The sequence below is a fragment of the Ictalurus punctatus genome, chromosome 9 (genome assembly GCF_001660625.3).
Source record: "Ictalurus punctatus breed USDA103 chromosome 9, Coco_2.0, whole genome shotgun sequence".
NCBI classification, from domain to species: Eukaryota; Metazoa; Chordata; class Actinopteri; order Siluriformes; family Ictaluridae; genus Ictalurus; species Ictalurus punctatus.
Window position 1 is genome coordinate 22,115,114 of NC_030424.2, and position 27,731 is coordinate 22,142,844.

General features: G+C 37.7%; 4 protein-coding genes across 6 annotated transcripts; all 4 read right to left on the reverse strand.

Annotated features, from left to right (window-relative positions):
- Positions 1-1,210: 1,210 nt before the first annotated feature.
- Positions 1,211-2,993, reverse strand: LOC108270316 (rho-related GTP-binding protein RhoB). The gene has a single exon (XM_017476882.3). It carries the CDS (start codon positions 2,848-2,850, stop codon positions 2,260-2,262), a length of 591 nt encoding a protein of 196 aa, XP_017332371.1. The 5' UTR covers positions 2,851-2,993; the 3' UTR covers positions 1,211-2,259.
- A 140-nt stretch (positions 2,994-3,133) lies between these two features.
- Positions 3,134-9,818, reverse strand: LOC108270315 (b(0,+)-type amino acid transporter 1). 2 transcript variants are annotated; one of them, XM_047157793.2, is made up of 6 exons: positions 8,221-9,818; positions 7,692-7,825; positions 7,445-7,574; positions 7,068-7,192; positions 6,549-6,636; positions 3,134-4,751 (listed from the first exon to the last, which is right to left on the reverse strand). In XM_047157793.2, exons 1-6 carry the CDS (start codon positions 8,929-8,931, stop codon positions 4,662-4,664), a joined length of 1,278 nt encoding a protein of 425 aa, XP_047013749.1. In that variant the 5' UTR covers positions 8,932-9,818; the 3' UTR covers positions 3,134-4,661. The 2 variants fall into 2 exon arrangements, with proteins under 2 accessions (XP_047013749.1, XP_017332369.1); XM_017476880.3 differs by having other exon boundaries at positions 3,134-4,911.
- A 523-nt stretch (positions 9,819-10,341) lies between these two features.
- Positions 10,342-13,954, reverse strand: LOC108270314 (b(0,+)-type amino acid transporter 1). The gene is made up of 6 exons (XM_017476879.3): positions 13,180-13,954; positions 12,789-12,922; positions 12,534-12,663; positions 12,258-12,382; positions 11,751-11,838; positions 10,342-10,741 (listed from the first exon to the last, which is right to left on the reverse strand). The coding sequence occupies exons 1-6, from the start codon at positions 13,921-13,923 to the stop codon at positions 10,511-10,513; spliced, it is 1,452 nt and encodes a 483-aa protein (XP_017332368.1). The 5' UTR covers positions 13,924-13,954; the 3' UTR covers positions 10,342-10,510.
- Positions 13,955-14,628: 674 nt separating this feature from the next.
- On the reverse strand, positions 14,629-25,866 carry LOC108269470 (b(0,+)-type amino acid transporter 1). 2 transcript variants are annotated; one of them, XM_017475382.3, is made up of 6 exons: positions 25,093-25,866; positions 17,354-17,487; positions 17,125-17,254; positions 15,898-16,022; positions 15,399-15,486; positions 14,629-15,201 (listed from the first exon to the last, which is right to left on the reverse strand). In XM_017475382.3, exons 1-6 carry the CDS (start codon positions 25,789-25,791, stop codon positions 14,971-14,973), a joined length of 1,407 nt encoding a protein of 468 aa, XP_017330871.1. In that variant the 5' UTR covers positions 25,792-25,866; the 3' UTR covers positions 14,629-14,970. The 2 variants fall into 2 exon arrangements, with proteins under 2 accessions (XP_017330871.1, XP_017330872.1); XM_017475383.3 differs by lacking the exon at positions 25,093-25,866 and adding an exon at positions 18,405-22,543.
- Between the last annotated feature and the right edge of the window lie 1,865 nt (positions 25,867-27,731).

The window sequence follows — 27,731 nt, forward strand, 5'->3', positions numbered from 1 at the left end:
GCCCTAGGGAATGTGTTTTGTGTGGGGGGAAAAACTCAAGACATCTTGAGCATCAAATGATTTTACTTTAAGTGTAACTAGACACACCAAACACTTCAAAGTTAAAATAGGATACCATATCTCACTTTAACAACTCAATATTTTTATATTATCCATCCATTTTCTGTACCAATTACCCTACAGTGTCACAGGGAGCCTGGAGCCTATCCCAGGGGACCTGGGGGATGTTGGCGGGGGACACCCTGGATGGAGTGCCAACACATCACAAGGCACAATCCCACTACAGACAATTTGGAAATGCCAACCAGCCTACAGTGCATGTTTTTGGACTGGGGGAGGAAACCAGAGTACCTGGAGGAAACCCCCAAAGCATGGGGAGAACATGCAAGTTTCACATGCACAGGGTGGAGGCATGAATCAAACACCCAACCCTGGAGGTGTGAGGCAAACATACTAACCACTAAGCCACTGTGCCCCCATTTTTATATTATATTTTTATATATGCTTATCACACAAAACATGTGAAGTGTAAATGCTGGTGCAGGAGTAGTTGTAAAAGACATATAAAGTCAATTTAGCTGATAAGAACACTGTTGTTTATACCTTGTCCAAAAGTAAAGAAGTGTTAACTTAAAATGATTGTTCATATGATCCAATACTCAAATATTTTATTCTGTCCCAAAGCCACATTTTGCATTATGTCCTTATATTATCTATTCTGGGTGAGTATATTGCTATGGATTTCTTGCTTCATTTAATAGAGGTTTTATAAAGAACAATAAAGAAAGGCTATTATCATACACTAACATGTATGATTATTCAACTTTTTTTAAGGGTATGATAATAGATAGTAAATTCCTCAAAATTGGGGAAAAATACTTGGCTCAATAATGTACAGTTTACCTCATTAGCTTTTATCAAAACCACAAATTTATGTGGAGAGAAAGACAGTAATATATTTTGTGCTGTGACATCTGGGTGTATAAATGCATGTACAGCTATGAAATAACATATTTAAATGACTGGCTACTGTTAAATGAATCTTAAATGGCATAGTGCTCAAACGCATCTGACCCCACCCTTGTTTTATTTCACTTCCAATTTTATTACTGTAAAACCAGTTATACAGTTAAAACCACAAGATTCCAAAAAAAAAAGAAAAGAAAATTAAGCCTTAAGGCTTCCGTCCACATAAACACAAGACACATACTTATATATACACATGAAACATTTAATATTTGTTCTGTAAAACAATCAGTCATGTCAAATACTTGCTGGGTTTATGTAAACATGAACCATGAAAATAATTTTAAAACCAAACTTAAAAGTACCACAGACATTAAATAGTGGAAAATATGCATTTATTGTAAATCTCCTCTTAAGCTGTGTGCCTTGGTGGTATCAAACTCGAAGATAAGGGCTTGTACAATGTTCTTTTTCATTCTTTTAAAACAGCAAAAAAAAAAAAAAAAGGCAGTTTCTTTCAGTGCGCTGGGATTATGCTGATCATTGTAGACCTGGCATTTAATACCTCCCTAGAGATTAGCAAAACAATAATTTAAATGGTATGTGCATTTGGACTGCATTGTAACCAAGCACAAATTTAACCCCCCCCCCAAAAAAAAAAAAAAAAATCAAATTTGGGCCATGGTGTATATATTGTGATCACTATGGCAACATTTTAATGCACTAATATAATATTATATAAGTATGTTCCCACTGGCTGTGATTAAAAGCAAGTTGAATTTTGAGCAAAGCACAATGAAACACAGGCCTGAGCCCTGACCACCCACATCCCCCACTCCAGCCATTCTCCATGCATCCTCATGCATTTCTTCCAAGCTTTTTGGAGCACTGCATGGCAACAGTTTCAGTGTAAGCAACACATTTCTCCTTCTCTCTCTCTGTGTAGTCATGTCTGGGAGCAGGATAACCCAAGGCTTCAATTTTGACCCTGTAAATATTTAGGAAGGCTGCTCATAGCTGTAAACCCCATTGTCTATTGTCGGACTTGCAGTAGACCAATAGGTTTGCCATTCAACTCCAGCCGTCCGATCCCATAATGCAACGAGCAAGGGGGCAATTCAGTGTTCCCTCTCCCCCTCAATGGGCTTTAGAGGTACTTTATTCTTCACAAAAAAAAGAGACGCGCCCATTTTTACAGCAACAGCTGCTGTTCTGCGTGTGCGTTCGTGTAGCGACGGAGCAGGACACGTCGTGATTTCTCGGTATTTTTCAGAAGAGTTCAGTGAAACCAGTTCAGAGCAGTTTGCAGCACTGACCACAGCCCGGAGCGGGTCTCGTCCTCTTCTGCAGCGCGGCGCGGGTGGCCGTCTCAAACACCTCCCGCACGCCTTCTTTAGTCTTAGCTGAACACTCCAGATAGTCGTAGGCACCGATGCGCACAGCCATGGCGCGCCCGTCCTCGCCCTTCACCGGCTCCTGCTTCATGCGCGCCAGCTCATTGCGCACATTCTCATCGTTGCGCAAGTCCTTCTTGTTGGCCACCAGTATGATTGGCACGTTAGGACAGAAGTGCTTGACCTCGGGAACCCACTTCTCAGGGATGTTCTCCAGCGAGTCAGGGCTGTCCACAGAGAAGCACATGAGTATGACGTCTGTGTCCGGATAGGAGAGGGGTCGGAGCCGGTCGTAATCCTCCTGGCCGGCCGTGTCCCACAGCGCCAGCTCCACCTGCTTGCTGTCCACCTCGATGTCCGCTACGTAGTTCTCAAACACCGTGGGCACGTACACCTCGGGGAACTCGTCCTTGCTGAACACGATCAGGAGACACGTCTTGCCGCACGCGCCGTCCCCGACCACCACCAGCTTCTTTCGGATAGCAGCCATTGTACTCTTTCAGTCACTCAGAAAACAAAGACAAAGTAATCACTAAATAACCGTCCTAGATATAAATCTAGGCTTCAATCACGCCGAACTATAATCTACACAGTCACTTCCTCTGCCCAGGTTTGACCACAGTGTTCTCATGAACAGCTGCTGGGCAGAACTTCTTTATAAAGCAACCTCACTGCTTTCTTAATATAGCACTCCAATGGAAAGCAGCACGATGACTTCATGGTTTCAAACACGCGCTCTGATTGGCTGAGTCAGCAAAGAGGGCGGGGTTTATTCTTTCGCCACGAGGACTAGAAGTGACTGGCCTGTGGTTTATCTTGCGCATGCGTGTTTGCACGCTAACCTAAGATAAAGGTTCTTAAACAAGATAAACATTTCACAAGAACATTACTTTTATATATAATATATAATACAACTCATTTATCTTGGATGGATACATTTATTAGTTTTATTTAATAATATGTTAAGGAGTAGCATATCTTCATCAAAAATTAAGACAATGAGTAATTTAAGTGACGTTTTTATTACATTGCTGCTACATTTGGTTCATTTATTTTATTTAAATATTTTATTTATTTCTTGTCTTTTGTTATTATTTTATTAGTTTGTATTTGTGTTGTGCTCTGTTTTGTTATTTTGTTAGAAATCCCAATTAGGTTACTTGGCACCGTAGATGTGGGCCTCCATGCCCATACGGTATCTTATGCCGTATTTTATATGGGTGGAGGACGGTGGGGCCCACAACAACAACTTTATGTAGCTAGAACTCCCTAGCTACGGCCCTGTGTGTGTGTGTGTGTGTGTGTGTTAGTTAGTTAGTTAGTATGTGTGTGCGTATAAGCGACCCAAGAAAGAAGTTGGAAAAAAAAACAGAGGGAGCTTCTTTTTTGGCTGCTTTTGTTTCTCCAGCAACGCAAATTCCCGTCGAGCATTAGAAATATCGCGAGATGTTAGACCAAATAGACTTCCATCTTACCGTTGACGCGGTGGACAATGAATGGACTGCGCCCTGTGGCTGTGACGGCTTTTGATTGCGCTTGTAGGACATGGCTTGGAGTTTCAAAGAGTCTTGTTGTCATAACAAACGGTGGCAATGACATAACAAATGTTCTTTGTCATTATAAGCTTGTCAGCACAGACGTAATGTATAGCTAGATTACTTCAAAGTCATAATAACCCTTTACTGGCGAGGAAGTATATCAGCTGATAATAGTAAATGAAATGTAAAATGTAATCTGGGCTCTATCTAGTTGTTTTTGAAAGAAAAATTATAAATGTAACAAACCTGAATTTTATTCTTGTGTGTTTCATTGGAATCCTGCAGGACTTCATAGAAAAGAGGGTAGTGAATGTACTGCTTTTAAAGGGTTCTTTCTTGTCTTGGTCTGAGGTGATTTTGGTATGATTATTTTGACATGTGATCTTGCAGCTGTTAATTGGAAACACTGGCATTTTGAGTAAGTAAGTAGCCTACTTAAAATTATATGAATCTGTTTTCTCTTTGCTTATCAATGCTTTATTTATTTTCTATCTACATGGAAAAATGACAAATTATATAATTTACAAACAGAAATGTATATATTCTATATAAAAGTAAAGAAATTCAATTAGAAATGTTCTTTTACGCCTATTTCTAGTGGTATATAAATACAGCATGTTATTGATTTTATAAACTCACAAAATGCCCAAGTTCTGAGACACTGTAAATCCTCAGCATTCAGAATACAGTGGCAATAGAAATATTACAAATAGTTATAAAGGGCCAATGCCGACCAGAGCAAGAGGCTGAAAAGCTCTGCCTCTCAATCTGGTGTCAATGTGTTATACATTTTTGTCAGCTGGCGCCACCTCCAGGAAGAGCTGCAGGAACACTGTGAGTTTGTCCAGCACGCCTGGAAACAGTTTGAAGTGAATGAACGGAAAATAAATTAAAACACCACTTAGGATGAAGAGGGTCACATATAGGTACTCGAGCTGAGGATTGTCAATGATGGGTGCTAGAACCAGGAACACAGACACCAGCAGCACCAGAATAGGGATAAAAATGGGTACCTGAGAAAACCATACACAGACATTATTCTTTCATTCATTTTTCTTCTGCTTTTTCTTCATGAACATTATACACAATAACACTTTCACTCAGACATTAGGAGAAACTATTTACCTTTGTTCTAACAAAATATCATTCTCAGAACTACTTTTTTTTAAATAATATTTTTTACTCTCAAAATATATGTGGCAAAATTATTGAAACCACAAATGAATATTTTATATCAAAGTCAAATATATTGTCATTCTTGAAAAAAAAAAATTATTTTATGTTTGCCCTCAGTCCCTCAGGAACTCTGTTGTTGCTTTTAGCCATATCCTATTTTCCTATATATATATATATATATATATATATATATATATATATATATATATATATATATATATATATATATATATATAATGAGGTTGCACATGTGTAAAATTCCCTTTGTCATCCATTGACATGAGAAACACCAAAAAAAAAAAAAAAAAAAAAATTCCGATACAAAAGTGACACAGTTGTTGACCTGCACAAATCAAGTAATGATATATAAATACATGTGGTTAGAAAACATTAAACACAATTATGACCACAAGAAAATGGTTGAAAATAATTGATACTTAATGTACTCGTTATATTTTTTACATGTTCATTTTTACTTGCTTTCATGACATTTAGCAATATTGGGTAAAGTCTAAGGTCTCCATTAAGTATTGTATAAAATTATCTCAAACATTTATCTCTTTTACATTATAGTATCAGTGGAAAACAGCAAACTATGGATATCCACAAATTTATTTAAAAAAAAATTTAAGGAGTATTTTTTGTATGTGGTTGAAGAAAGGAATATATTAAGAAATAGACCACTTTTCAGATGAATACACGACTGAGGCTGTCAGAGATTTGCAGAGACAGACGTACTGTAAGTGCAGCAGCCAAAGTCTATGTAGATATATTAAAGGACACAGACTCACCTGCCACTTTAATAGGAGCACCTATAATCCTGCTCATTCATACAATTATCCAATTAACCAATCATGTTGCAGCATCACAATGCATAAATGCATGCAGATATAGGTCAAGAGCTTTAGTTAATCTTCACATCAAACATCAGGTTCAACGTGTTATGTGTTCTCAGATGCTTTTCTGATCACCACGGTTGTGAAGAGTTGCTATAGCCTTCCTGTCAGCTTAAACCAGTCTGGCCATTCTCCTCTGACCTCTCTCATCAACGAGACATTTCCATCCACAGAACTGCTGCTCACTGAATGTTTTTGCACCATCCTGTGTAAACTCTAGTGTTTGTCATGCTGGTAAATCCCAGATGAGGAGCAGTTTCTTAAACACTAAAAGCAGCCTGTCTGGCACCAGCAAGCATGCTACAATCTAAGTGCCTAAGAACACCCCCCCATTCTCATGCCTGATGTGAACATTAACTGAAGCTCTGCACCTGTATCTGCATAATTTTAGGCATTGTGCTGCTGCCACATGATTGGCTGATTGAATAATTGCATGAATGAGGAGATGTATAGATGTTCCTTTATGAAGCAGTTATGACTGTAAATGTGAATGCAAGTATTCTCATATCTTTAATATACATTGTCTTTAATATACATCCATCTTATATAAGAATGAAATTATTTTTCATCTCTCTCACCTTATATACACGTGAAAGATGGGACCTTTTGATTTTGAGATAGAGTAGTCCAGATATCGTAACTCCATAGAACAACCAGGATGTAAAGCTGAAGGTCAGAGTGGAATTAAAGGACAGGTGATAAATAAAACTGATCATTAAATGTATAGACTAAAATAAAAACTGTTTGTATTGTTGCTGTTTCAAGGGTATGGAGTTTAGCCAAATTGCTTGATATCACTGTATTATTCACATTCAAAACAACTCTTATCATGGACAGATAGCTCTTATCATCATCTTTTTTTTACGTCATATCAAGATCAGTCATATCATTTACACAACATACTGTTGTATGGTTATAATTTATGGTAAAAAAAATTATTGCTCACTAAATTAATATATTTTAAGAGGCAATAAACATTTTGATCTGCGTATATTATATGACAAATATTATATTTTGTGCCCTTTAAGTGGACATAATAATAAATGTATTATGCTTGTACTGTCAGTGAAGCTGCAAATGTTTCTTGTTATCCATACCTGAAGAAGTTGATTATTCCCTGGAAGTCTCCAGGAATGAGCACAATGAAAGCGATAATGGTGGTAAAGATGAGAGCTGGAGAGGGCGTGAGGCGTCGCACATGGGCCATGGATAGGATGCTAGGCTGAAAGAGCAGCAAAACATGAAGGGAGAAACATCATATGATGTAACATCTTAGGTCAGACATTTGAGGTGTATTTGATGCACAAGTTCAAATCAGAAGGTCATTAAGAGGAAAAGATGCATAGCTTCTATACTAAAATACTACTACTACTATTAATAATAATAATAATAATAATAATAATAATAATAATAATAATATTCTTAGTGTATTTTTAAAAATGTATACTAAAGGTTTAATTTACTTTTAACTTACCATGTGACCCTCTCGGGCAGCTACAAAGCAAATTCGTACTCCACTGAAGAACGATCCATTCAGTGTTCCAAAGGAAGATAATGCTGCTGCAATAGACATCACCCATCCCCAGCTGCCCAGCACCTTATTGCTGTTCTCAGAGAAAAGATGGTGATCTTCAGTGGGTCATTTTTTATACATGAATTTCATGCTGTTCCAGAAGTGTTACATGCATTATGTTCTGTGAGTGCAAACTGTGATGACCTACCCCCAAGTAACTGCTACAGCACTGGACATTATCATCTCTCTAGGAGTCATGACGGCCAGATAACTGATATTGACCAGCAAGTAGAGGATGGTAACCATTGGGATGGCAATCATTAATGCCCGGGGTAGATTTACCTTTCACAAATGGACGTAATGTAAAATTAAGTACAGTAATTTGTTGATATTTACAAAATAATCATTTATGCAGTTCTAGATGTCCCACCAACTTGGATTTCTATTTCCTCTGGAGCATATCTTTGGTCACCACCCTTTCAACACTTAATATCAAATTGCTTTTACACTTTGACACCTGTATACTGAATTGATTTGTAATCCCACTATCTGGTCGGATTTGTATAGACTCATCACTCCTGTGGGGAGATACCAACTAGTCGGGCAGTAGGAAAAAAAACAGCAAGGCTGACTGCGTATACTATATCAAATAGAGATTTGAAAAGATAGAGAAAATATACAGTATAAAATATACTATGCCAACTAGGTATATCAACACAAAATCTTACACAACTTACCTCTGGTTTTTTCACCTCCTCAAGCACAAAGTTTAAATTGTACCATCCTGCGAAAGACCAGAGTCCTTGATACAGAGCCATGCCAATGGTACTGATTTCCAAAGTTGTACCCTTAAAGGCAATGTCTGGATTTTCAAGGTTTTCCAGGCCATTTTGGGCAATGGCAACTATTCCACCAATAATGATCACCATCAGACCCACAACTTTGGCCACCAGGAAGATAACCTGAATGGCCATGGCAAAGCGAACATTCAGCATATTTACGGTAGCCACCACAAAAATGCATGCCACTGCTATACATTTCACCACCAACATAGGTGGCATGCAGCCTGGATAAAAAGGAGCCACGGCATACTGAGCAAAACTCAAGGCTACAGCCGAAATACCGGCTGGCTTCACCACGATTGTAAACGTGTATGCCACAAAGAATGCAGGTAAGGGTCCGAAGATTCTCAGGACATATATGAACTCTCCTCCGGATTCTCTGAAGATGGTACCAAGCTCTGCATAAGTGAGCGCAGCACATAGAGTCACCAGGCCACACACAGCCCAGATAATCAAGCTTGCTCCGGGGCTTCCAACATTGGCCATCACAAACTGAGGGGACATAAATATCCCCGATCCTATCATAGTGCCTGCGACCAGAGATACGGCACTAATTAACCCTACCTCCCGCTTCAGCTTCAGCCCTTTGTGCTCGCCGCTTGTCATGGTGCTTCCTGGGTGTGAATGAAAATGAGTTATACATCTTGCAGTTTATGAGAATATGTTAATCATGATACTAAGTGCAAAGTATTTCTGATTAAATATTAACATTTATGACAGTGTGGTGTTCGGTACTGTGCAGAAGTCCTATGACAACCTTGAAAATTATGCTTCAAGGATTTTATCTGTGTAGGAAGCAGTTCTCTCACCTTTGGTTCATGCGAATGGCATGTGGAGCTGTGCTCCAGTACTATAAATAAGCTATATCGCACAAGCAAGAGTGCTAAAATATAAGAATGCTGTTAAAGGTGGTCTTGTGCCTAATTCACAGCCATGCTGATATTCAGTAAGACAGCACAATTGCGAGTGTGATATTGCATGCAATATTAACAAGAAATTTACATTGAATAACTGATATTTCAGATACAGTATGACTAAATATTTTGTTTATTTTTGCTCCACCAACTAAAATAGTTCTCAAAGAAGCCACAGCAGGATAGAGCTTTGCACTTGCCAAGCAATGCACAGACTGACTGAATGAAGTGTAGAAATAGTTTATGTACTATAAGTTTATAATGTAACAGTTATATCAGCTAACTGTAATCACAAAATTTTAGTCACACAATTTGTATTGTTAGTTCAGAAACTAACAGCTTTGCATTGGGTGCTCTATTAAATGGATATGTTTTATTGGGACTTTCAAGGACATTTTGTCCAAATTAAAGCGAAATATATTTACTCTTTTGTCCTTTGAAGGTTTTGATGTCAGTTCGCTGCACCACATGAATACTTCTGTTTATTTTTTGTCATGAAAAAAGAATTTTAGTGTGGTGGCCACTGTATATGTGAATCAGACAGCGAATACAAAAATACATAGGAAAATGATATTACAACTATAGTTTATACTAGATTTGCAAAATGTTTTGCAATCATAGACATGACAAATTACCTGATAGAAAAGCAGTAACTAGGCAACTAGCATTTTGATTTATATTAATTTATTAGCAATGTACAATATTGTCTATTGAGACTTTATTCCTACTTCCCTACTTCTTCCTGACTGTAATTTGGTACTAACGCAAGGAAATGAATTAAGGATCAGAGCACTAAATATTCATTTAATAATATTTTATTATTTTCTAATACATAATTAGATAAAAGGTTAATAAAAGATTAAAAAAAGTTAACTGTTTCTAAAGTATATTTAGTAAATTTATTTAAATATTTACTAAGTATTTACTGTATATGCACTGTATTTACTATAATATACTGTAAAGTATATTTATAGAAGTGCAAATGTATATGTTTATCATGAAATTTAAATTATATCTGGCAAAAATGTTTATGTAGACTAGAAAGCAATAAGGTTTCTACTTGCACTATAAGTCAAGACTGCATGATTTTAAAAAATAATAATAAAAGCAAACATGCACACATTTATTACTTCTTCTACAATTAAGACAGACTCTAAATGCTCACCATGCATAATACACCGGTAATAAAATCATGAAAAAACATTTTAAGGGCGCAATATTGACCAGAGCAAGAGGCTAAAAAGCTCTGCCTCCCAGTCTGATGTGGTGTTTTATACATTTTTGTCAGCTGGTGCTACCTCCAGGAAGAGCTGTAGGACCACTGTGAGTTTGTCCAGCAGGTGTGGACACAGTTTGAAGTGAATGAATGGAATATAAATCAAAGCTCCACTTAGGATGAAGAGAGTAACGTACAGGTACCCAAGCTGAGGTTTGTCAACAATGGGTGCTAGAACCAGGAACACAGCTGCCAGCATCACCAGGATAGGGATAAAAATGGGTACCTGAGAAGATCATATAAAAACACAAGGGCTTAAAGATCTTCTTAACATGCATACAAATTGTATTTACACCGAAACTGTTGACCACCCTAAAGAAAAGTTTTGAATAAATGTTGACAAAATACAAATTGTCCTCAGTTCCTAGGAACATTAAGGATGTCCTGTTTCACTGGCATGCAAATATGAGGTTGAATGTATGTAAAAAATAAATAAATAAATAAATAAATAAAAACAAATAAAACATTTGTAATCCATTACCATGGGTAAAAAAAAAACAAAGAAATTTCAACATAAAAATCAGTTAATTACAATTTTACAGTTTGTTCTTAAATTTACTAAATTTCCATAATGTGTACAAAAACATTTCACTTTCATAAGAACAAGCTGTTACAAGTAAGGTTGGTAGGTGTCCTGTGATAAGGGAGATCTAGTTACTGGGAGGGAATTGGCTAGACCAAAATTGGGAAGAAAATCCGCTCTCAGAATTTTTTTTTAAAAAGAAATCAGAAATGAGAATACAAGCAAGTTCAATACACAAAACTAAATAGAATGCAAAACAAGGAAATGTAGGTGAACATAGCTTAGATACATATATTAATTATATGATTTTGTGATGAGACAAAGACATAGGAGGGAATAAATAGACAAACTAATCAAGCAATGAATTTAGAACACACTTTGGAAAACACCAATGATAGGATGGGGCAGAGACAAGACTCAAGTCAATACAAGGGAACATGAGAATGTAAACAGAAGCCACACTGATGGGAGGAATTTTTGACATAGACAGTACAGGAAAAGACTTAGTGCTGTTATTTTCTCCAGGGAAGGCATCACAGAGTATTAATTGTACAGCTGCTGATAATTTTGCAGCCAATGTTTTGTAGAAACATTGCACTATAGTATGTTGTACATTGTATCTTTATTATTATTTGCACATCATCATATAGGAATAAAAAAAATATATTAGGCCACAGTTTAAGGGAGCTTTGGGCATGTGAATATCTCCCACCTTGTAGACATGAGGAAGATCTGACTTTTTCATTTTGAAATAGAGTAGTGCTGATATCGTAAGTCCGTAGAAGATCCAGGATGTGAAGCTGAAGGTCAAATGGAGTGGAATTAGAGAAAGAATAGGTTGATGCAATAAAACTTATTACATCACATTACATGCATAATCTAAATTAAATACATATTTATATTGTTGATATTTCAAAAATGTGGAGTTCAGCCAAATGATTTGATATTGCTGTATTTCTCACATGTACAATAACAACTCTTATTATGGACAGACAGCTCATATAATCAATTCTGTCATGTGTTCTTCATCCGTCACATGATTTACACAACAGCAGTACTGTTGTATGCTTATATTTGTTGCACATTTATTGCACACTAAATTAATTTTATTATTCAGAAGCACTATTAAGCATTCTGGGTATATTATAAGGCGTATAATACATTTGGTACCCTTTAAGTGGACATAATAAGAAATATATTGAATTATTGTTATCCATACCTGAAGAAGTTGATTATGCCCCGGAAATCTGCAGGAATAAGCACAATGAAGGCGATAATGGTGGTAAAGATGAGAGCTGGAAAGGGAGTGAGACGTCGCACATGTGCCATGGACAGGATTCTAGGCTGAAAGAGCAAAAAAAACAAAGAAAAACATTTTAGGATATAACATTTTAGGACAGACTTTAAAGTGTTCTTGATACAAATATAAATAAGAGGGTCTTAGTTTAGTTTTAAAAGGTATACGTTAAATATTAAAGTTTTTATAAGTACTTACCATGTGACCTTCTCGGGCAGCTACAAAGGCAATTCGTCCCCCACCGAAGAACGATCCATTCAGCGTGCCAAAGGAAGATAATGCTGCTGCAATAGACATCAACCAGCCCCATTTTCCCAGCACCTTATTGCTGTTACCAAAGAGAAGATGGTGATCTTCAGTGGGTCATTTTTAAAAAAATATCATACATGCATGAATTTTGTGCTGTTGTGTTACATGCATCATGTTCTGTGAGTGCAAACTGTGATGACCTACCCCCAAGTAACTGCTACAGCACTGGACATCATCATCTCTCTAGGAGTCATGACGGCCAGATAACTGATATTGACCAGCAAGTAGAGGATGGTAACCATTGGAAGGGCAATCATTAATGCCCGGGGTAGATTTACCTTTCACAAATGGATACAATGTTAAATTCAGTACAAATATTTTTTTCTAGTATTTACAAGTCTTAAAAATGTACAAAAAAAAATCATTCATGCAGAAATAGATTTCTGTTTCCACTAGAGAATATCTTGACACTTTGTTGTGGAAGGGTGCATATTTACCAACTAAATATACCATTTGAACCATTTGAGACATTAAAGATCTACTTTGTCAAGTGTGTCAAGTATATCATATCAACACAAAATCTCATGCAACTTACCTCTGGATTTTTCACTTCTTCAAGCACAACGATTAAATTAGACCATCCTGAGAAAGACCAGAGTCCCTGATACAGAGCCATTCCAATGGGACTGAGCCCCAAAGTTGTATCCTTAAAGACAATGTCTGGATTCCCAAGGCTTCCCAGGCCATTTTGGGCCATGGTAACTATTCCACCAATAACGATCACCATCAGACCCACCATTTTAGCCACCAGGAAGATAACCTGAATGGCCATGGCAAAGCGAACATTCAGCATATTTACGGTAGCCACCACCAAAATGCACACCACTGCTATACATTTCACCACCAACGTAGGTGGCATGCAGCCTGGATAAAAAGGAGCCACGGCATACTGAGCAAAACTCAAGGCTATAGCCACAATAGATGCTGGCTTCCGCACAATTATTAATGTGAATGCCACAAAGAATGCAGGTAAGGGTCCGTAGATTTTAAGGATGTAGATGAAATCTCCTCCAGATTCTCTGAAGATGGTACCAAGCTCTGCATAAGTGAGCGCAGCACATAGAGTCACCAGGCCACACACAGCCCAGATGATCAAGCTTGCTCCGGGGCTTCCAACATTGGCCATCACAAACTGAGGGGACATAAATATCCCCGATCCTATCATAGTGCCTGCGACCAGAGATACGGCACTAATTAACCCTACCTCCCGCTTCAGCTTCAGCCCTTTGTGCTCGCTGCTTGTCATGGTGCCGGGTGTGAGTGAAAATGAGCTATACATCTTGCAGTCCAAGAAAGTATGTGAATCATGGGTAATAAGATACTAAGTACAACAGGTTTCTGATTAAATATTAACATTTAAGAATGCTTGGTTTACGGTGCAGAAGTTTTAGGACAACCTTGAAAATTATGTTAATTTATCTGTGTAGTTACTAGCAGTGGTTAACTTGTGGGAGGGAGCTTAAGGGAACTGAGCTCTCTCACTTTTGTTTCATGTGAATTGGAGTTGAGCTCCAGTACTGTAATTTGACATAAATTTAAACCATCATTATTTAAGGGCAGTTATGTAATTTAAGGGCATTGTAAAATGTTGTGAATACACATTTGATTGGTAAAGTTATATTTATTTATTTATTTTATTAAGTTTATTTTACTCATTTAAAGGCCTTACTGTATCACATTTCTTGCCAGAAAAAGAATCTGATAATATTTTGATATTATTTTAATTCTTAAAAACTAAAAAACATCTGAAAACCTAATATCTGGCCACCTATGTGTATTTAGAAATACTAGACCTAGCCTTTTGGAAAACTCAACCAAAAATGATGAATGCTAAGAAATATAAACACTCCGTTTTGAATTTTGTGAAACATTGTTATGGGAACATTAATGACCATCCAATCAAGGACTTAGTACATAAACGGATCTGGTGAATTTACTTAATTACCTTTCAGTGATCTCATGTAATAACACAAACAGAATCATGCAGTTTCCACCTGTTTATTTGTTTGAAAAAAAAACACCCAATAACATAGGAATTCCTAATAACATAGGAATGTAAGCATATTTCCTCAAAAGTATAATAAAGTTAAGATTATCTTAATACAGTACAATGAGTATCTAGTGTGATGCTTGCTCTATCATTTAATAGCAATCTTTGTGATGCAATGCTTTTAAAGACTCAGCCAAAATTTATAATTGATAAAAACTTAAACAGTGTAAGCTGTAACTGACTGATGAACTTGGTGAAACATTGATTTGGGAACATTAAGGGCCAAAAATTGACCAAGAGGCCAAAATGCTTTGCCTCCCAGTCTGACATGCTGTTTTATACATTTTTGTCAGCTGGTGCTACCTCCAGGAAGAGCTGCAGGACCACTGTGAGTTTGTCCAGCAGGCCTGGACACAGTTTAAAGTGAATGAATGGAATATAAATCAAAGCTCCACTTAGGATGAAGAGGGTGACATACAGGTACTCAAGCTGAGGATTGTCAATGATGGGTGCTAGAACCAGGAACACAGCTGCCAGCAGCACCAGGATAGGGATAAAAATGGGTACCTGAGGAGATCATATAAAAATAGAATAGCAAAGGTTTAAAGAAATAAAGAGAAAGAGTAGCTTTTTTCTTTGGTAAGTTTAAGCTTGTGTCGTGGTGCAGAATGTGTATGTATTCTTTCATGATTTAATTAGCAGACAAAGTATCTTCCTTATTTTCACATCCGTAATAGTGTAACAATCATGTGAAACTCTCTCACCGTGTATGCTCGAGGAAGTTCAGGAAATTTTATTTTTATGTAGAGTAACCCTGATATCGTAACTCCATAGAAGAACCAGGCTGTAAAGCTGATGATCAAATGAAATTGATTTAGAGATACAGTACGAAGATATTTTCGTGCATTAAAAAAATAGTCTTCATATACAAAACCCAAATTAACTAAATATTCATAGTGCAGATGCTTCAAAGGCATGGAGCTTAGCCGAGTGTTTTTATATTGCTGTATTGGTATTTACAATACAATATTTATAATAACTCCTATCATGCAGAGATAGCTCCTATCACATTATTTACTTTACATAACAGCAATAATGTTGTATGCGTACACTTTAACTTATAACGTGATTGGACGAAAAGGTTGTAAAAACATCGCACCATTCAAAACACTCCATGCTCACACTGCGTGAATAATGCGTGAATGATAATTATGTATTAAGCTTGTATTGCCAGTGAAGGTGCAGGTTACATGTCATCCAGACCTGAAGAAGTTTACTATGCCCTGAAAATCTCCAGGAATGAGCACAATGAGGGAGATGATGGTGGTGAAGATAAGAGCTGGAGACGGAGTGAGGCGCCGCACATGGGCCATGGCCAGGATGTTAGGCTGAAAGAGCAACAATATATATATATATATATATATATATATATATATAACAATGGTTTACATTTTTTGGGGTCTGCGCATTTATTCAATAAACTAATACTATACAACAACATTTTCATAAACTAAAATAATACATGAGAATCTAGTTTTTAAAAAATGGCATGGTAGTGCCTCATGTAGCATTGCCTCTTCACAGTTCCAGGGTTTCATCCTGATCTTGGATTACTGTTTTAAATGTTCTCCCAACGAACATACTGGTAGGTGAACTGGCTACTGTAAATTGTTCATAGGTGTGAATGAGTGGATGTGGATGTGAATGTAAATATGGATGTGTTTGTGATGGTGCCCTTTGATAGAGTGGCATCCCATACAGGGTGTATTTCTGCCTCATGCCCAGTGTTCCTGGGATAGGATCCATTATCTATTCATCCATAATGACCCTGACCAGTATAAGCGGTTACTGAAAATGAATGAATGAAAACCAGAAACATTGACTACGTTTACATGCACATCAATATTCTGACATTAATGGGAATTTGGCAATATTCTAATTAGCATTAAATCGTGTAAACGCCGCAATCCGATCACCCGATTCAGATTAAGACAATTTCCCCAAATTCCGATTCCCACCCCTGGAATACACCTGTTTCAATTGGAAATTTGTTACATGTGAATACCTTATTCAGAAAATCCACTGAAAGGAGATATATGTGTATGCTCAGTCCGCAAGAAATTTTGGGTGTTAAGAGATGCTTAGTTGTAGCCTAGGTATTTATGTATGGCAACTCAGGCATACTTACAACAACCTTGTATACAGGAATATTCAGATGCCTGTACACATATAAACATCATATTCTGAATATGGCTGCAACCCAAATATAGACCTTAAATGGAATTTGATGTGCATGTAAATGTAGTCATTGCCTCAGAAACTAACCTAAATACTGCAGTAGACTTGGCTTCCTGACAACATTCTAAAGAGTGAAAGTGAGAACTGTCTTAACAGACTTTCCAAAATTTAACATTGAGTGTGTTACCTGAAAAACAGGTTGCTGTAATTAAAAGGATGAAGGTAAAATAATATTTTTTCTCTTGTCCTTACCATATGACCCTCTCGGGCAGCTACAAAGCAAACTCGTCCTCCGCTGAAGAACGATCCATTCAGAGAGCCTAAGGATGACAGTGCTGCTGCAGTAGACATCACCCAGCCCCAACTGCCCAGGACCTTATTGCTGTTTTCAGAGACAAAATGCTGCTCAATCACTGACCAGCAACCTACTCAGTGTGCCATGCCATTTTTCTATGTGCAGAGAAAAATAAAAACAACTTACCCCCAAGTAACTGCCACAGCACTGGATACCATCATCTCTCTTGGAGTCATGGCAGCCAGATAACTGATATTGACCAGCAAGTAGAGGAGTGTTACCATCGGGATGGCAATAATCAATGCCCGGAGGAGATTTACCTTTCACATATGGATATACATAATTTAGAATCCAGTACATCTTTTACCGAAATAATAATCACTAACTGACTTCCAGATAGCCTTCAAATAAGTTTCTGCTTCCTTAAATCATGATAGAATAACATTTTGCTGTAGATGAATGCATATTTGTAACAATTAAGTATTCTGTAAAAACAGATCCTCAACACAAAATATCTCAGATCTCATCTCTGGATTTTTCAACTTTTCAGTCACAAAGTTTAGATTAGACCATTCTGTGAAAGACCAGAGTCTCTAGCGGTTCTACAAAGTGCTTTACACTGTTTCTCATTCACCTATTCACACCAATGGAAGCAGAGCTGCCATGCAAGGTGTTAGCCTGCTATCAGGAGAAACTTGGGGTTCAGTGTCTTGCCCAAGGACACTTCAGCATATGAAGACACGTGGGCCAGGAATCAACCCACCAACTCTACAATTAGTGGACAACCTGCTCTACCCTCTGAGCCACAGCCGCCCCAAAACCACAATGAAGAGAACAATGAAATCTGTCTGCTGGATTCTGTGAGACACAGAAGGGGCTTTATCATGGACATTACAATCAAAATGGTAGGGAAGTGCTCAGGGACAATGGAATAATGAATGCTGAGAAACATAAAGGGAATTCAAACTACTGTATATTTCACTGATATGCAGACATGTAGAAGGCTTTGTAGACAGAATTGCCCATTTTTGACCTGAGAATCACAGTTCCACACCAGAATGTGGTAATAGATCATCTGTCACACTCTTAAATGGTAAAACATGATTTACATCTGCACCACTGTTAAAGCCACCTTTTCTTATTTTGCATTGTTTCACCATTTGGATTACATGCAGCAAGACTGCTGTTATCTACCTCGTCATGTTTCTTTATCATTCTTTATCAAGATAACAATTACCTGAGGACACTTAAGCTCTTCAGTCACAGAGTTCAGGTTGTTCCAGCCATCGTAGGACCACAGACACTGATAGAAAGCCATTCCAATCACACCAACGCTTTGGCTGGTCCCCTCAAATGCATTTTGAAGATTACTGGTGTTTCCTTGAATAAGCAACACCACACCACAGATGGAAATAACCAGCAGTGTAAGGAATTTAACTGCCATGAGGATTGTGGTGACAGCTATGGAAAAGCGTACATTCAGGCAGTTCACTATGACTAAGATTAAGAGGCCAGCAGCTGCTACAGACTTCACCACCACATCCGGAGGTGCACAGCTTTCATAGAAGGGTGCAACAGCATTCTGGGCAAAGCTGAGAGCCAGTCCAGTCATACTGGTTGGTCTCACAACCAGCACAGAGGTGAAGGCAAAAATAAAAGCCATCAGGTTGCCAGAAGTGCGTATTATATAGATGTATTCACCTCCAGATTCACGGATTACTGTTCCTAGCTCAGCGTAACTCAGTGATGCGAGCATTGCCAACAGTCCACAGCAGGCCCATATCACCAAGCTAGCCCCAGGACTCCCGATGTTTATCAGTACAGTCTGCGGGGACATGAAGATCCCTGAGCCGATCATGACCCCGGCAATGAGAGACACTCCTCCTATCAGTCCCACCTCTGACTTTAGCTGAAGTTTCTTAGATGTGCTGTCCATGTCTATATGTGTATTAACAGATGGATTTCCAGTGCATATACTTTTCACAGACACTGCCGGGTGATATGTGCACTGTGCCCCACCTGCAATTAAGTCAGTTAATAATTACAGGATTGAGGCCACATTTAAACTTAACCCTCTATTCAGTATTACCTACAGAGTAAGAGAAGCTGTGTTTATGTCAAGCCACTCATTCAACATCTTGTGTAATATTTTCCTCCTTAGGTCACAAGTGTTATAAAATTAGGGATGTTTACACATGTCTTTTCTGTTTGACAAGCTCTTGTTTCTAATTATTTTATCAGCATCAAAAGGATTTTGTTTTTACGAGGTATCCATAGTAGTCAAACTATTAAAACCTTATTTTACTTCATAAGGTTACGAGCTTCAGAGTAACATTTAAGCCTGATCAAGACTGAGCAAATAATGTAACAATGAGTAGGGTTAAAAATCTATCTAGATATTTAACTAAAAAATTCAGTGAATCACATAATAATAAATACTTGCATTGCACTGTTCTTAATTTTTTTAAGATAAGACATAAAATAATTTTTTTGTTAGCTTAATCTTTGAAATATGTTTGCTGCTGTTCTTCTCAGCATTCTCGTCAGTTCCAGTCTGTAGGCTTTCTATTGCTTTAACTTTAATCTCATGGATTGAGGCTGGCATTTAACCTTGAAGGTTTGCAGGATCTGTTATCTAAAAACTTTTAAAAACACACTTGCTCCTTACAGTCTTGCTAAACTTCAAATGTAATCAAGTGCTGTCTTTAGAAAAGCCACATTTCCATTAAACTTAAGGGTAACATTTTTATACATGTAGCATGTAATTATAATTTCAGGACAAAATGAGGTTTTAATATGACATGGTACGTAGCAAACAAGGAATAACTGTCATGCCAATATCTTGTAATGACATACCAGTCTTTAAGATGTCATCATATAGCTAGTATATCCATTCAGCAATCTAAAGTCAGCACTGGCTCTTTTGTGATCAAACTAGTAGGTATCGAATTGAAAGCAGAGGAATTCCTGGCAATCCAGACTGACTTTATGATAATTGTCGCAATGAGTTGGTAATTATCAGCACTTATTAAAGTAAAGGCTTTTTTAATAATGGACTTCTTTAAAAGTGAAGTATCTCACAGACATACTTGGTCCACTCACCTACCTACACAAATCACTCACTTACATTTAATAGGTGGAATTATTACTGGCATCTTGTGCAAAATGTTCTCAGGTGGATCTAACCACACTGAGAGCAATTCAAATGCCAGGGCTGTAAAGTGGTGTGGTGGATACACTGTCAAGACAGTGCATACATTCAGTATCTACACCGTGTTGGAATCAGACCATAATCCATGGAAAGTAGCAGTGCAAAAAAGGTCTTGCTACCCATCTTAAGGCCAGAAGTAAAGTTTTTTGGCCTAGTTGCTGCATCCTGCCAAGTGGGAAAAATGAGCAGTAAAGGAGGAAAGTCATATATCAGGTGATGAGGCTATCCATGGGCTAGAGCATCCTATGCCAGAGGGCTGTCTACCTGTGCCTACATGTGATGTCTACATGTGTCTACATGTGCCTGGATAAACTTCTCACAGATCTGGGCTACCACAATATTGTAGAAAAACTTCCCTGGATGTATGTTGACCAGCACAATGTCTTCTCAGCTCTCAATTCAGGCTGGTTGATGCACCTTAAACCAGGAGGCCACCTGCCCCCAGTACCCCTGACCAGAGCAGTACGAGACAGCTCATCATGTGAGGGAAGCATCAATGGTGTTGATCTCTCTTGTGGAAAACAGCCTCCAATCTGACTTCTGATAAATAAAGTAGCCTACTTCCAGCAGGCAGGTAGGTTCTGCAGGTCTGAACAGCAAATTTTTGGTCGGAATGGATTGTACCAAACAGACCTGAAGTTGAATATAAAGTTTGTAGAGCGTATTCACATATACTGGCCCAGATGCCAGTTCATGCCATACCTGATGCAATATCATAAGTTTACACCATAGAGTCATCAGTGCAGCTGTACTCAGTACTGCACACATCTGGATGTAGTGCTTCATCCAGTAAAACCACCAGTAATGCAACAAAAAACATCAACAGCAGGCATATGTCCAAGGCCAACCTGTACAAAATGCATAATATTAGCTGGAAGACACACCATGGAGCCTGGGCATTGGTGAACTGGGGGCCTATCAAGAATGGTGAAGTTCAATGTTCAAAGACTCAGAATGCTTTCTAGGCTTCTTGCTTATGTGTTGTCACTGGAACTGGACATTTACAAGCAACAGGCTGTTTAGACTGATGAGCCAGAGTCAGATTCAGCTCTGAGCCAGGATTAAACGATGCCAGCAAGCACATGTGTCAGCACTGTCATTAGTCAATACAGGACATGTCTGAGTTAGACCCAGTGTCCTTAAGATGGCATTGGGCAGATAGCCCATCACTGTTTTCCAAGAGATTCAGAGTCTGCATGAACACAAGCATGCTTAGTCTGAAAATTTGTAACCATAAATTGAAATTAAAATCAAAGCAGCTCATAATCATTCTGACTTCTCAATACAAAATGATTTTTATTATTGCTGTAGTTACATTAGCTGCATTAACCAGGAAATAAGCAGAACCAACCAAAGAGTGGAACAGTCTTCAGGAGTATTAATATTAGGAGAATAACTCTGGCAGGAAAAATGAGAGGTACTGTTTTGTTCAGGGAATTGTGCAGTTTATCAGAAACTATCCAAGGTGAAGTATACCAGCATGCTTATAAACAAAGTGCGAAGCAACTCAGTGAAACTATATGGTAAATAATATTCATGTAGTGTGGGCAAGGTTGGCAACAGAACAGAGAGAGAATTAAATTTGCTGGAGTCTGCTAGAATTGAATATCCATAATATAGAAACACTGATTGCTAAGTGAAAAGCAGTACAGCATACTATGGATATAAACAACTGAAGGCTGGCAGGTGCTATGCTGCTTTGCAGCATTTAAAATAATGCTTGTAATATAAGAAAGGAAAGAAGACTCACTGTGAGACTCTCTGACAATAGTCAAAAATTGCTACGCAGACATCTCAAGATTGTGTTTGAATATTCAGACATGAGTGCAGGCATCAAGGAAAAAGAGTTATACAGTACTATGTGACTTTGTTGAAATATGCGATATATGTGCACATGCACACATCCAGATGTTATATGCCACCCTGGCAGTTAGCAGAGGAGAAATATAACTCATCAACGTACAATGGGAAGTACAAATTAACCGAGAAATTAATTTAAAGGGACACAAAGATTTTTAGCCAGGAAATCTGAAACCAAAAATTGAAAAGAAAATCACCCCTTTTAAAACTAATTCAGCTAAGACTGCCTACCGTTGAAGAGTTTGTGCTAGCATTTATTTTCTTAGATTTGTGCTTTTCAACGCTTATAGTTTTTGGCGTTCATTGATAGAACAATATATATATATATATATAAGTTTTTTTTTTTTTAATGACTAGATTATGGCTCTTCAAGGGCTCACAAAAATGCTGATGTATCCCACACAGAATGAGTTTGCCCCTGCTCTAAAGGGCCAAGTACACCCAATTCATGCCAGCAAAAAGCCTTCACAATATAAGTAATCCACCTATTTTTTCTTTAATATGTCATTCATCTGTATAGCATATGATCGTTACCTCAGGATGCTTAATATTTTAATGGTTGTTCCTCTCAAATGCATTCTGAAGATTACTGGTGTTTCCTTGAATAAGCAACACTACAGCAAGAATGGAAATCACTGCCAGTGCAAGGAATTTAGCTGCCATAAGGATTTTGTTGACAGCTACGGAAGAGGGTTGGAGGTTCACAGTCTTCAGAGAAGGGTGTGACAGTGGCCTGAGCAAAGCTGAGAGCCAGACAGTTAATAATTACAGGCTTAAGGCTACATTTAAACTCAACCCTCTATTCAGTATTACCTACAGAGTAAGAGAAGCTGTGTTTATGTCAAGCCACTCATTTAACATCTTGTGTTGTATTTTCCCCTCTGATCAGTATTTAAAGTTAAAGTGTTATAAAAGTACCAGTCTCTTCTGGTTAACAAGGGCTAGTTATCGAACATTTCATTGTATGATTGATAAAATCCTTGATTTATTTATTTTTGACAAGATAATCATACTTGACTCTCTATTAAAACCTTACTTTACCTTATAAGGTTACACAGTAACATCTAACTAACAACCTAACATGAATCAAGATTTTAAAAAAGTAATAAAAACATCAAATAATGATTAATCCTGGTAGACATACAGTACTGTTTTAGACACCTTACTTTTTTTTTAGTACAAACTTTGTTATAGATTTTTTATTTTATTTTATTACTTTTACATTATCAAGTCAGTTCACAATATATTTTAGATTCCCAAACATTAGTTTTCTAGCACAAAATTAAATGTTACAGAAAAATGTTTGTATGTCATTAAATAAAGCAGCGTATAACATAAGAGACACTTTTCAGACAAAAAACATAATGAAGGCTGCTGGGATTTGCTACAAAAATAAGAAGAAAATGCGACAGCCAAAGTCTCCAGAAGAGCCGTGGCTGGTTCTGCAAGATGCTTAATAAACCTTACAGCTTGTTTCCTTATAAAACTGCACTAATACTACCAGAGACTACAATTTTTTTTTTAATTACACCAAATATTGACTTTGTTTCATTTACTACATTTACCGTTAACTGCTCTTTACTGTATATTTTTAATGTAGAAACATTTTATTTAATTATTTTGAAGGCATCTTTGCTCTACAGCATTTCTTTGCATGTGCCTAAAATCATCTTTTGCACAGTACAGTATAAATAATACAAAGTACTAAATAATGTGAAACAGTGAATACTTGCATTATACTGTTCTTCAGGTTTTTCATAAGATCACAAAAGACATTTAAATATTTATGAGACACATTTAGTTGCATGTTAATGAATGTTGTCCCTGCTGCCATTTTTGTGGCAAATGTTACAGAGTCAGAGCATACGTGGGGGCGTGGTCAATTTTGCCACCCATTTGTGACAGCAGATTCACTTGCTCAAGAAGCTGCCAGTGTGTTTTGACACTCAGTAAACCAGTCGGTGGAAACAAAAGTGTTGCTGATCATGTTGAGGCCACAAGTAAAGCTCTCTGGCATAGTTTCTGAATTCTGCACAAAGTAGAGGAGGAAAAGCCTAGTAATGAAGTAGTTAGTAGTGAGGCCGTGAGAACAGTCATGGAAAGATCATCCTATCCAAGAGGACTAAATATTAGAGGAATAGATAGACATTTCAGCAAGGCATCGATGCCAAACAAACAGCCAAAATAACTAACATCTATTTTCTAAAAATGAAGGTGGATGTGCTTGCATGGCCTAGTCAGTCTCTTGACTTTGACATTGTGAGTCCATATTTGGGACCCTATTGACCTTGGGAATTGAAGACCATTTGCCAAGAGGAATGGGCCAAAACTGAACCACAGTGCTACAAGAATCCATTTACTTCTTACCTTAGATATCTTGATGCTGTAATTGCCAACCATGGCTTTGCAATAAAGTATTTATTTTGGTATTCCCTACCTATTTTTTTTTTTAAATATATTTGTTTATGAATACATACATAATTTTTATTCATATTTATTCATATCTAAGTACAAAGTCAAAAGACATTATGTGTGTAAATTTTAATTTAATACATGCACTGGAAGTATATTCCATCCATCCATTTTCTATTCAGGGTCAGGCTTATATTTCAGGGTCACGGGGAACCGGGAGCCTATCCCAGGGACCATCGGGCACAAGGCAGGGTATACCCTGGACAGCGTGCCAATCCATCACGGGGCACAATCGCATACACATTCACACACTATGGACACATTGGACACAGCCTACCGTGCATGTCTTTGGACTTGGGGAGTAAACCGGAGGAAACCCCCGTAGCACAGGGAGCACATGCAAACTCCGTACACACATGACAGTATTGGATGTGATAATTACCTCAGGACGCTTGAGCTCTTCAGTGACTGAATTCAGAGTGCACCAGCCATCGTAGGCCCATAGACACTGATAGACAGACAGTCCAATCACACCAATGTTGTAGTTGGTCCCCTCAAATGCATTTTGAAGATTACCAGTGTTTCCTTGAATAAGCAAAACAACACCACCGATGGAAATAACCAGCAGTGCAAGGAATTTAGCTGCCGTGAGGACAATGGTGATAGCCATGGAAGAGCGCACATTCAGGCAGTTCACTATGGTCAAGATGAAGAGGCTACAAGCAGCTACAGCCTTCACTAAGAGTGTTGGAGGCACACAGTTATAATAAAATGGTGCAACAGCATTCTGGGCAAAGCTAAGCGCCAGTCCACACATGCTGCTTGGCCCCACAACCAAGAGGGATGTGAAAGCAAAAATAAAGGCCATCAGGTTGCCAGAAGTGCGTAGTATGTAGATGTATTCACCTCCAGATTCACGGATCACGGTTCCCAGCTCGGCAAAGCTCAGTGTTGCTAGCATTGATAAAATGCCACATCCGGCCCAGACCACCAAGCTAGCTCCAGGACTACCAATGTTCTGCAGCACAGTCTGCGGGGACATGAAGATCCCTGAGCCGATCATGACCCCTGCGATTAGGGACACTCCTCCCAACAGTCCCACCTCTGATTTTAGCTGAAGTTTCCTAGGTGTGTTGTCCATGACTCTTGTACATGTATTAGGGAATGGCCTTTCCAAGTGATGTACTTTTTACTGACACTGTACAATACTGTAGTAACCACTGCCCTACCTACTACTACCTCAGTTAATAATTACAGGCTTAAGATCACATTTCACAAACTCAACCTTCTATTCAATATTATCTACCTTAAAGGATAAGCTATATTTGTATCTCTGGCCACTCATTTAACTATTTGTGTTATATTGTTCCCCTTTGTTCGGTACTTAAAGTTAAAGTGTTACAAAAGTACAAAGATTTACAAGTCTTTTCTCTTTGACAAGCTTGTTCTCAAATCACCAGTCCCAACAATGGCAAAATCCTTGATTTATTTTTTTAACAAGATAATCATACTAATCTTAACTATTAAAACATTATATTACTTCAGTTACACAATAATATCATATCCTGATGTGAATCAAGACTGAAAAATTGTTATCTATTAGATATTTTATAGTCTGAGACATGTTTAGAACTGTAGAAGAGTATAATATGGCCAAATGTTTGTGGACATTTGACCACCACACCCATATGTGCCCATTTCAAAACCAAGGGCATTATCATGGTATTACATGGTATTATTTTAAAGGCTAAACATTCAGCTCAACAATGATAATTAGACTTAAGCAAAGTTGAAACCATAGTTGATATAATAATCACAACTACATGGCTGATTAAATATTACTTTTAATATATATATATATATATATATATATATATATATATATATATATATATATATATATATATATATATATATATATATATATATATATATATATATATATATATATATACATATTGTACTAATCCTATGTAGCAGATTTCAGCAGTAATGGCTTGTTATAAAATCATTCAAATACGAAATGTGCACAACTCTGTGATGTATTGCTTATAACTGGTTTAAATGTTTATTCATGAACATTTCATCCACGGAAACTAAACCAGTTACACCGTGTTAATTTAATTGTATTTGTTTGAAACATTTTATCATATTAACATGTTTTTATCATTTTTTTATCCTATTATCATATTTTTGCACAGAGGAATTATCTGGATGAACCGGTCAATCATGTGGCAGCACAAAGTGATTTTGAATGTGGCATAGTTGTTTGTGCCAAAGGGGCTGCTTTGAGTATTCCAGAAACTGCTGATCCCCTGGGATTTTCACGCACAACAGTCTCTAGAATTTACACAGAATGGTCCAAAAAAGGTACAAAAAAACACCCAAGTTCTCTGGGCAGAAATTGAGGACAGCGGTCAGAGGAGAATAGTCAGAATCTTTCAAGCTGACAGGAATGCTTTGATAACTCAAATAACCACTGTTTACCACTGTGGTGAGCAGTAAAGCATCTCAGAATGCACAACACTTTAAGCTTTGAGGTAGTTTGGCTACAGCAGCAGAAGACCACATCAGGTTCTACTCTAGTCAGCCAATAAAGGGAATCTGAGGCTACTGTGGGAACTGGCTCACTGAAACTGGGCAATTAAAGATTGGAAAAACTTCACCCTGTCTTCAACTGCCCATTAGCCCATCTGCCCCAAGGTTCGACATATTGGGCATTTTACCGGCGGAACTGCCAAAGAACTACCACTCATTGGCTACTAGAAGAAGAAGTCTTTATTTGTCGCATATTCATTACAGTGAAATTCTTTCTTCACATATCCCAGCTTGTAAGGAAGCTGAGGTCAGAGCGCATGATACACTGCCCCTGGCTTAGCGGTGTTGGGGCTTGAGCAGGGGCCCAATCAGTAACCCAGAGCCTTTAACCACTGAGCCACCACTTCCCTAAATATTTTGCATTATTTTGTGTAAACTTTACAGAGCGCTGTGCAGGAAAATCCCACAAGATCATCGGTTTCTGAAATATTGAAACCAGCCCTGCTGGCACCAACAACCATGGTCAAAGTGTCACAATTCGAG

Excerpts from the sequence above, each read along its gene's own strand:
- LOC108270316 (XM_017476882.3), bottom strand. The coding sequence starts at position 2,850 with ATGGCTGCTATCCGAAAGAAGCTGGTGGTGGTCGGGGACGGCGCGTGC.
- LOC108270315 (XM_017476880.3), bottom strand. The coding sequence starts at position 8,931 with ATGACAAGCGGCGAGCACAAAGGGCTGAAGCTGAAGCGGGAGGTAGGG. Across the intron at positions 7,575-7,691 it reads GCTGTAGCAGTTACTTGGGG|CAATAAGGTGCTGGGCAGCT; the intron begins GTAGGTCATCAC and ends CTCTGAGAACAG. Across the intron at positions 7,193-7,444 it reads CTGCCCGAGAGGGTCACATG|CCTAGCATCCTATCCATGGC; the intron begins GTAAGTTAAAAG and ends CTGCTCTTTCAG.
- LOC108270314 (XM_017476879.3), bottom strand. The coding sequence starts at position 13,923 with ATGTATAGCTCATTTTCACTCACACCCGGCACCATGACAAGCAGCGAG. Across the intron at positions 12,923-13,179 it reads AAGAAGTGAAAAATCCAGAG|GTAAATCTACCCCGGGCATT; the intron begins GTAAGTTGCATG and ends CATTTGTGAAAG. Across the intron at positions 10,742-11,750 it reads ATCTTCCTCATGTCTACAAG|GTACCCATTTTTATCCCTAT; the intron begins GTGGGAGATATT and ends TGATCTTCTCAG.
- LOC108269470 (XM_017475382.3), bottom strand. The coding sequence starts at position 25,791 with ATGGACAACACACCTAGGAAACTTCAGCTAAAATCAGAGGTGGGACTG. Across the intron at positions 16,023-17,124 it reads CTGCCCGAGAGGGTCATATG|CCTAACATCCTGGCCATGGC; the intron begins GTAAGGACAAGA and ends TTGCTCTTTCAG. Across the intron at positions 15,202-15,398 it reads AACTTCCTCGAGCATACACG|GTACCCATTTTTATCCCTAT; the intron begins GTGAGAGAGTTT and ends TGATCTCCTCAG.